The sequence below is a fragment of the Schistosoma mansoni genome, chromosome 6, assembly GCF_000237925.1.
Source record: "Schistosoma mansoni strain Puerto Rico chromosome 6, complete genome".
Lineage (NCBI taxonomy): Eukaryota > Metazoa > Platyhelminthes > Trematoda > Strigeidida > Schistosomatidae > Schistosoma > Schistosoma mansoni.
In genome coordinates this window covers 7,298,811-7,309,715 of record NC_031500.1, presented here as the reverse complement: position 1 = coordinate 7,309,715, position 10,905 = coordinate 7,298,811, and the positions used below count along the sequence as shown (strand labels likewise).

The 10,905-nt window shown below is 35.0% G+C and overlaps 1 protein-coding gene across 1 annotated transcript in view; it reads right to left on the bottom strand.

The window, feature by feature from the left end:
- Window positions 1-10,905, bottom strand: part of Smp_158130 (ethanolamine-phosphate cytidylyltransferase) — a gene marked incomplete at its 5' end in the record, with an annotated part of 29,012 nt that overhangs the window by 1,631 nt on the left and 16,476 nt on the right. The window contains 4 exons of the mRNA XM_018798132.1: window positions 1,971-2,059; window positions 4,150-4,218; window positions 7,239-7,304; window positions 10,606-10,683. Coding sequence (XP_018653104.1) covers window positions 1,971-2,059; window positions 4,150-4,218; window positions 7,239-7,304; window positions 10,606-10,683 — 302 coding nt within the window. The remainder of the gene's footprint in view (window positions 1-1,970; window positions 2,060-4,149; window positions 4,219-7,238; window positions 7,305-10,605; window positions 10,684-10,905) is intronic.

Here is a 10,905-nt window from a genome sequence, read left to right as displayed (position 1 = left end):
AAAATTAGATAGATCTATCAAATATCAGTGTTCTGAATAGTTATCTTTGATTTTTTATTAATAGAACGTTGATCGACCTTTTTTCTTCTATTTGCTTTTTACCCCAATATAATAACTGTCACATATCTGTACATTTCACTAATCCCCAATACTTTATTTGTATCCATTCGGTTGTCTTCTTACTCATACAAGATAATTTAGCTTGGAAGAACTGGCGCTCAGATTTGGAACTACTCAGTCGATATCCAAATGTTTATTGCAAAGTGACTGGTGCTACTGGTTGTATACAAAAGTCTTCAGAATTATCTAATGATACATCCGATGTTTACAGTATCGATCATTGGTGTGCCAGTTCAGCTTTATCTCATGCAATCAGTTGTTTTGGACCAGGTCGTTGTTTGTTTGGCTCCGGTTGGCCAATATGTCGATTGTTCCAACCAAACCAAACAGGTTGGCCTGAACAAGCCACAGCTAGTGATTTACAAACATGTGATATACCTGGTGAAATAGCCGCTAAACGTGCAAGACGATCAGTTCCGTTGAAGGTTCTTAATTTATGGGAGACGGCTAGATTAGTAGAACATGCTATGGGTGATGCTGGTTATGGATCGGTTGAAGATAAAGAGAACATCCAGTGCTTCTAGATTTTCAATGGTGGTCTAACAGTGATCAACTGATGATCTCAAAATAATAAATTATAGATTTATGTATTTCGGTGTCCGATAATAACCCAAGATAAATTAGTTAAAATACAACTGAATAGTTGAGTCACATGCTTTTAACAGTTAAGTTACTATTATTAAACACTATCTCGAACTAAAGAGTAAAAATAATTACATTTAACATGTACTTAAAAATATCAGAGGTTCAAACTTATGGTGTTACGTTTGTCTAATTTTAATTCAAAAGTGTTAATGAAGTGAAGAAATCCTGTTTAATATATGCAATTAAAATAGTAAGCTTTATGAATAATCCAGTTTAGGTCATTAAGTGAATGACCTCATTAAGAAAGTGTATGTTTGTGAAGTACAAACTTTGGAGTGATTAAGGGACAGTTATATTACACAATTAACTTAATAACGCTAAGGAATTTTACGATTTAACGTTCACTTGATAGGATAGTTTTATTGAATGACGTGTATTTTTTGTTGTACCTCTTTATTATTATACATTTCTGATTTCTCAGTTGACATAGAAGCCTTCAAGCAATGGCTGGCTAATTTCCTGACCTGACTAGCTCACTAAAGAAAAGACTTTCGATCTTAGGTTCCGAGATACCATGCTATGGCCTTGGGTTGGAAGAATCCACCCTACCTTCAGAAATGATCTCGAATGACCATATGCTTATAACTTCTTCCTGAGAAGACTTACAATAACTATTTTCGTGCAGTGAGGGTGGGCCTGAAAAAGTAACTGATACCAGACATCTGTCACTTAGCTTGAAGTAGACTGGTTGGACGTACGTAACAGAAGTCCCAACCACCATATTTGATGAATATTTACCACCTTATCAACAGATTCGCCTATTTACCTAGTATACTAATGCCTAACTTTGTCACTTCTCATTCGGTGGTCCCAAAATACACGAGTGACGCTTCGATGGCATCTATGATTAAATATTAGAAACCTACGAATATCCTAATGGCCATTTCTCACACCTATGAAGTAGAATAGAGTGAAATGTTGCTCAGTAAAGTCGTTCTTTGGTGGTCAGACGAATATTTCGCGTTCGCCACAAGTGACGCAATTCGGCGAAAGCCAGTACAGTGTTCTGAATTCGTGACGAAATTTCTCCAGCCGCCAGCCTATCAGGACTAGTGAGACTTTCGAGATAAGTGAAGGGAGCTTGTCACGCTGAAATACTTCATTCTCTAGTTCTAAATATCTTTTCAGGTTATTTAGATTTTGGAGGAAACTTACATTCAAATAAGTTAGTAAAAACTATACAGTTATGAAATAATATCACTTGCCTATTTTTCATAATACGGGATATAACAAGTGAAGTTGTAACATTAGATCCACTATCGATTCTACGAAGAATACCTCGTTCTTTACAAACCTTCGGGAAAAGAAGAATTAAAAAACAGAATTAAATACATTAGTGAAATGATAAATTTACTATAAAAAGTGAAAAATAACTCATTATTTGTAATATGATTGAGAAAAGTGAAAACATTGGATAATACTTTTTAGATTAATATTAGTTCGTATTATGATTTACTAAAGTATATAGCCTTGTACATAATGAACAAAAAGCTTTCACCGTAATAATAAGTGAATATGTCTATACACAAATATTAAGGTATAATGCGAAATTTCAATTCATTTAATAATTATAATATAAACATTTGATTATTAATAAAAAATTCTATCTTCATTCAATACTATATGTTAGAAGTGACTTAATGAACAGACATTCAAGTAAGTAGTCTAAGCAACAGCTTAAGAAGTACTACTTATTAAGTACTACTTATTTCTTTGAATATAATCCACATGAATGGTGAAGTAAATAAACGAAGAGTTAAAAATACAGTATATAAACAGTTAAATTTCTATTGTGTAAACAATAATAAAATGTTAAAAAAAATTTGAAAAAAAATAATAATCTAATAATAAACAGACATTAAATGAAGATTGAACATTCAGAATAAATTAGGCTTATGGTATATTCAAAAAACAATATAAAACCAATAACTATATTAATAAAATTATTTAAATTAACTTTATCATAATCCTCCACTGTATTTATATTATAATCGGTTAAGTGCTCTGGCGCGAGACTGGTAGGTCTTGGGTTTGAATCTCGCGAGGTGGGATCGTGGATGCGCAATGCTGAGGAGTCCCATAATAGGACGAAACGGCCGTCCAGTGCTTCCAGGTTTTCTATGCTGGTCTAGCTTCAATTGACTTATGATTTCAACTATGAAAGTATTTACATTATTTTTAGACTAATGAACTCAAATAAACAAATAGTTTTGAATGATATAATGGCACAATACAACCATATTGAACTAGTTAATAATATGGAATATACATATTTATTTTGTTAGAATGTATATATATGATGAATGGGTACGCGTGTGTATGTGTGTGGGTATGTCTCAAATACAATAGTATATTTACATAGGTTGCCAGAATATAATCATGCAAAACAACGAAATAATTATAAGAATAACTGGTAGGTTATATGATAAAAATTTTTATATACTACTAATAATAATCTTACTAATTATAATCAAATTTCAATTAATCTAACCCATCATGAGTCCATAGTTTATTTAAGTAACTATTCAGTTGATTTCATATTATCAGAAAATGAAAAACGTAGAAAAGAAAATATTTTCTTATCGTTGAATAGTCTTGATTTTATTTTTAACAAAATATGTGTGTTTGAAACAAGTTGAATTTCATATTCTTTATTGATTGTGTAAACGAAGAAACTATGAACTGGAGAGTGGTCAATGGAGCATGAAGGTGGATATACTGTTTATTGTTATGTTCGCTACTTGATTAAAGTAAAATACGGTATACAACTAACGGCACTCGAACGTATAAAACCTAACAGTCGCAAATCAGAAAACAGAAGAAGGCTAGGGAAGTGTTTGTTGGGTAAGAATCAAAATGTACAGAAAATCATAGGTATTTATAGATATTAGCGTTTGTTATATCAACATTATAATTCAGCCAATCCGCAAAGAGGCATGTTGTGCTACTGTCCAATAGTATCATGCCACGTTGATATTCTGGAACACCCCATCACGTTCTAATTAAATGAAACTCTTCGGCTCCTTTAAGGCCTTTAAACGCTCAGTCGTAGTTCTCGAAAGTCATCTCAACATTCTTATCAGTTAAACAAATGTGTTCTGGATCAATAAAAGTAGGAAATACATAAGTGAATGGATTGCAAAACTTTAAACCGTTACACAGATGGAGGAATTTTAATTTTCTTAGACAATATCTACTGAATCATTGTGACTCTTGTTTATGTGATCAAATCAACAGGATGGTTTACAAACTTGCAGATAAGTTGGTATCAATTACAAAACGACCCCAGATGAATCTAATAAACAGAATCAAATACTAAAATAACTGTACATCAGAAACATTAATTGTAAAACACTGACATTCCAGTTCATATACAACTCTTACCATCATCGGGTCTAAGCCCTCTAATGTTGGTGTAAGATTTTTATCCCAACCTATTGCAACATAATTTACCTAGAAAATAAAAGAAAAATATGAGAATTCAATTTAGATCATCTGAAACAAAATTATGATAGGGATTTATGGAAATAAGTTCATTAGAAGTTAGTTTTCGTCACGTACCGACATCATTTAAAGAATGACTCAACAAGATATGTCGTGAGATATGGCATTGGATGGCCACTATGCTACATCACTTATGAATTAACTGAAATTGGAAATATGGGGTATCTGTTACAAGATATGGTGTCGAGATCAAGCTCACAGAACTAACAAAGTTGTTGAGAAGGGTTAAACTGGTGACTCATTGAGTGTCGAGTAACCTTGATTTTCGTCCACGATTAACCATTCATTAACTGATACATGATTTTATCTTCACTGAAAATTTTATAAATGAGCTCCGAAACAGTAAATATTTATTCGATTAAAATGCCAGTGCTTCCACTGTCTTCAATACGTTTGGTTTGGACTTGAGTATGGTATCCTTTATCCTGAGTCATTCTAGTAGTAAAGTCCACCGGTTGTTACGTTGTAAAACAGATAGATCCTACTAAACAACATAAAGTGTTAGTTTGGAAACAATTGGTGACGAACTACAGGTTCCGCTTACAATAATCCGATTATTACAAACAGTTGACGGATAGTTCGTCTATTCAGAATTGAGCAGATCAGCACTTCATGAATTCGTCAAAGTTAACTTAAATGGTCTAAGTTCTCAGATCACATGAATCCAGCAGAACGATGTGCGCCACTCATTTATTAGATCAATGACGTTTTAGGCACACTTCTTTCATGTGTTCGATTACAGTGAAGGATCTTCAGTATGAACTAGACAACGAACTCCTGCTTTACGATATTTTAATCCGGCTACATTTTTAATGCTTAAATTCATTTATGCAATCGTTATTATGGATAACAGGCAGGGAGAATAATATCGACCACCGGGATGTTGTTCGTTCCACTTGAATTCTGTAGTATTTAACACTGTGATGGGTTAAAGCATTTTGTACAAACACGAAATCTATGGAAAGATGATGATCCAATAAATTCGCGCTGCTAAGATGGATTTCAAGCCACGTCAACTAAGGTCTTTTGCCACTGATCACGATTATCGCGTAGACCCCAACCAAGAGGGCTGTGATCACTGGTCATTGACTTCATGAACCGATGCGCTCCTATATATTTCCTTTTCATGTCCCCAGGAGCATTGCACGACGTAGTCAGTGATGGTTGGATACGTGCACAAACAGAGATGTATCTGTGATATAACGATGAGTAGAAACTTAAATTTCTGACGTTATACAGCTTAGTGTAAGCCACTTCTTCAGAGTAAATAATTACATCAATGTTTGACATTGATTAAGTGTGAGACATCACCCATGTGTATTTATGTATATGCTTGTGTGTTTGGAAAATGTGAAATTTGTTATATGAAGGAGTAGAGTCGAAATCGGTGTGTGTTAATTGTGTAAGAAATGAAGAGAATTAAGTGTAGTTTGGATAAATGGTTGAAGTTGAATAAATAGTCAGAATTTCCTTCTTGTTGAGAGAGGGATTTAGCACTATATGAAACGCTTCGGTGACCCGTCTCTCTTTATATTTGGAAAGGCGTTTCTGGATTATTTTTAAATTTTTAATATCGATTTAATGGTCTATGAATCTAGTATGTACTGTTACTGCCGGTTTAATTTGTAGATTATTAAGTCACTGACATAATCAAAACTATTTTGATTTTGATTGCACTAAATATTCTACTTTGTTCTTTTTTACTATCTAGACTTATGTTAGTTCGGTTATTTATTTACTTACCGTCTGAAGAAGCAACTTCAACTAAGTTGCGAAACATTTTAAAAAATTTAAATTTCTACTCATTGGGATATCAGGAATAAATAATTACTTTATTATCAACATTCCAGTCAATGCTCAGTTTACTTGAAACTATAATGTCAAACCTTGGTATTTTTACCTATGATTTCAACCCCAAGTTGCACAAGCTATGTGATTTGCTCCGGGGAGTTATGACGGAGCGATAGAAGACGGTTCTGAACAACATTTTTTCATCCCACGGAGTCATGTTATAAATTAACTACCCATCCGCTTTTCCAGCTTAGTACCACTGTCGGCAAATGATGTACGTTGTAGAAGATGAGATGATAAACTTAAGTATTTTCAAGAAACGGAAGCTGGTGTTTATAGATGGTGTCACCGATTGAGTTATCGTCACTGCTCCCGAAAATATGTTGTTGAACTTCAGTATTGCTAACATGTTGTCGTTACTGAATTTCAGAAATCCTCAGGAGACGAAGATGATCGAACAGAGTTGCCAAGGCTTCTTAGCTTGGGGGAGGTTTCATAAAGGTAAAGCAAAACTGCCTTCGCGGATACATTGTAAACCCAACCTTCTATAGCCAGTCTAGCATTACAATAGCCCCAAAGATGGAACAGATTGATATAAATCGCTCTGGCCTTCAGTAGACGTAGGTTGACTTGACCTAACACGCCGACACCAGGACTCACACAAATACCTAGATATATAAACTTTTCTACCACTACTACTACAACGGATAACCACAAAAAGTAGGTGTACGCAACTTCTACCAGTCTTGCAGAGATATTTTACATCTGAGTGCAGAGTAAATCCCATAATTACGGACTCTAGATAACAACTAATTAAGTGGCACTCAGATAACTTGTTTCATATCGTATATCAAGACAATCCCATCCGTACACTCAAGGTTGAAAAGTCCTCATCAAAGTAACAAGTGGATCTAACCCACCACCATGTGCTTTCTTCAGAGCCGTTCCCAAAATATTATTGATGGCTTAAGGGTCGGTTTTGATATCTCTGACTGTGGCACTAGGTGACGCGAATTTAGATTCCAAGGGAGGACATCAGTCCCATCAAAATTGTGTTGTTGATGAGTGAGAACTAGCGCGTAAATTAGGGGATACATTACTTCTTACTGATTACCTTCAATCATTTGACATCAAGACCGAAATAAAACCGTAACCAATAGTAATGAGAAACAACTTACATTGAAATGATCCAAAAGACTGGGAGGTATTACATACGGTGCATCAATGATTACATTGCTCACGTACTGTTCATAATGAGAATAAAACAACATTCACATAGAGTTATTAATTAGAGGGTATTACTGATAACTAAACTAACCAAAGTAGATTAACTCATAAAATTTTACCACAAAGAAAGTAATAAACGAACAATATTTGATATCATTATAAAATTGAGACTACTGCACGTGATGCTATATTTTATTGTATTCACCGTTATAAAATTATAGAAACTTAGATTTGAGGCTTATTAACAGAGATGAGTTAGCGTTTAAAGTTACTGACTTTCACATGTTCAAACTCCGCTTTGATTCGGTTTGAGGATTCTGAGAATGAACGTATTATCATTAACCCTTGCATCAAAAGAATGGCTCAAAATCAAGTATGTAAAATTGTACGTTGAAAGTGAGTTTTTAAAAATTTCTGGTTACTTGGTTGCTGGTCTTTTTCGTTAAAAAAAAATCATATTCACAATTTTTACTAATTTACTTCAACAATCCAGCCATAAAATAATATTTAATTGATTTTAATCCGGAAATTATCATTATTATTTGAACACATAAATAATGGTACAAGGAAGCACCAGATAAATATGCGCCTCACAAATCTCATTTGATTTGTGTGAGGGCTGTGATAATGCCCAGGTGCCCAGACCGAAGCAGGTGGTTTCCTTAGGGCGCCAGACCCAGAGCCTTTGACCTGAAGGTCTGATCCACAAGGCAGTGGAGCATCGTGAGGAGATGCAGTCACATCGTAGCCGGTGACCAACGATTGGTTCATACGCCATTTGTTCCATCAGGATACTGGAGCCAGCCCATGTGCACCATTGGTTTGCAATCAGGGTTTTTCATTTCCCCTAGATGGAATTTCCGTGTCCACCAACCGAAATCCGGAAAAGTAATAAGTATTTGTGTAATCATAATAGAATACTTTGTATATAGATTTTTTTTAAAAAAAAGAAAGGCTATTTTTGTTGGAAGTTGAAATCAATTTTTTTTAAACTTCATTCTCTTTATATTTGAAGAATAGTTATGTTAATCCATCAGGTCCATCACCTCTTAGCTTTGCATATGAACAGTTATAAACATTTTCATTTCGGAGTAACACTGTAAAACGAATTTTTCAAACCATCGGTCTAGTTCAGGAAAATTGATAGTAATAAGTAGTATTTACAAAGCTGATTTTGAGGAAATTTTGTAAAAGTTGAAGATAACTCTTATTAGTGCTGGATGGTCGTATTGTCCTCATTCGGCACTCCATAGGAGCGCTTATACACGAACCTAAACAAGATAGATCCAAATCTGGAATAAGTTGGTTACCTTCGTCAGTCAGTCAGTCAGCGACAACGTAGGACCAGGCACATATATGCATCGGTCCAAGTTGCCATACCTCGCCGGCGACCATACCACGTTGAAAGCACCGGTTCTCGTTGGTTACCTTCCCAATAACTGGATAAAAATCTCGTTGCGTCACAAATCGATGGAAGGCGGAAAAATAGACTAGTAGATACCAACTGCAACATGAACATATCATGCACATTGATAAGCATGAAGGTTTAGGGTTTGAGTCCGAGTGGGGTTATATAGATGCTTACTGAGGAGTTCCTAACTAGGACGAAATGCTTGTCCATGGAGTCCTGATTTTCAACTCTTTTCCAACTGATTTCAGTTTGCACCAAAACCAAAATCACATAATTCTAACTACCAACGGTATGAATATTTGTGGTATGAGGCACAAACACGGTACCTTTTAATTCATAACAATTCGTGTGAGAACGACCTTTAATGGGTAAGATGACATTAAATGATAGTTATTTGTTCTGTCTAATGGTGTATTTATTGATAAAGTAAAAACATTGGTGAAATAAAGTCCCGAAATCCGAACTGTAAACCTACGGCTGTATGTGAACTTAGGAAGAGAGAAGAGTTGTGTAGGTCAATTCATAGAAGTTCTAATTAATATACCACAATTTATTGGGTGGACTGTCTCTAACTATAATGCTCGCTCCGGTGAAGCTATAAATTTATTATCTAGTCAACAGTATCCAGGATATGGGTCAATCAATAATTTATAATGAAACGACTTAACAATTAGGTATAGAATTGTACCGGTACACAATCGTTGGAAGTTGAGTACTTTAATTAAGAAAGTGCCCCCAAATGCCCTGGTACGGCCGAGAGTGGGGAGAGTCTGCTCTCCCTCTCGAAATGCTCTCATATGGCCACGCGAATATATAGCCTCTACCAGGAAGTCCTACTCACTGCCTTCTCGTGGCGGGAGTGTTGTTCACAAAAGTGAGAGGACGAAAAGCGAATGTCCGGCGCTTTAACCGGGTTGGTGGATGTGGAGGATCCACCTAGGGGAGTTGGAAAACCCTCATTCCAAACCAATGGTGCACATGGGCTGGCTCCAGTATCCTGAAGGATCGAATGGCGTATGAACCAACTGTTGGTCACAGGCTACCATGGGACTGCATCTCCTTACGATGCTCCACTGCCTTGTGGGTTAGACCTTTAGGTCAAAGGCTCCGGGTGTGGCCCCTTAAGAAATCCACCTGCTTCAGTCTGGGCACCTGGGCAGTATCACAGCCCTCACACAAATCGAATGAGATTTGTGAGGCGCATATTTATCTGGTGCTTTCTTGTACCAATATTTATGTGTTTAGATAAATAAATAAATAATCAAGAAAGTGACGATTTGAGTGAACAATTTACATGTGAGTTTATTTTTACGAACTTTCACTCTCTAAATAAATATCCCTGGATTATATAAAAATAGCAAGAAGTTTGCTCCTTATGCAGTAGAGAATGTAACATGAACTGCCAATTACCAGATAAAACTGGATGATAGAAACGTCTATGGTTGCATAAGGACTTGTTATTGAGACTTGGTATTCATTGCAGTCTCATTTGTTTCCGGAGTAGGTGCTACACTACCATAGAAGCTCAAATTAATATACTGAAAACATGTTAAAAGTTTTATAAAATTAATTTCACAAACCAATTATATTTCAGTGTTTAAGAAAAAGGACAACCAAACTTGAATGAACCAAAATATTCCCAGAATTCATCTAGAAATTCTGTATTATAAGTGGTAGTTATCAATTTGAACTGGGTGGATTTTTAACTTTTATTAATTCTCTTAAGTCATTCCAATGGTAAAGTAACCCCATGATTTATTAGAGATAATTTTGAAGTACTTTTGAAATTTTTATACATAAATTTTCGTACGTGACAACACCCTTTACCTCGATTCGGTTAAAATGGAGATTACAGTGATGATCAGTTAGTAAACTAGATAGACTTGAGAAAAAAAGACACAACTTACTCGACAGGCCAGTACAGATAACAGCCGTTCTTGAAGTGTGAGGATTGAGCCCATTCGACCACTTTCAAATGACGATGTCTGCAAAGTAATACAATAACGAACTAATACATTGATGAAAGGTAATATTCAATTAGATGAGTAACCACTCGCATGTATGAACTCGGTTTAATATGAATCATCCTATTTTTTATGTATCGTACCATTTTGATAGTGGCGTAGATGCGAAAATAGATGGTAATGATAATAGTAATAATAAATTAATTTATTAATTACTATAGAATTACTATAATATCCACAAAA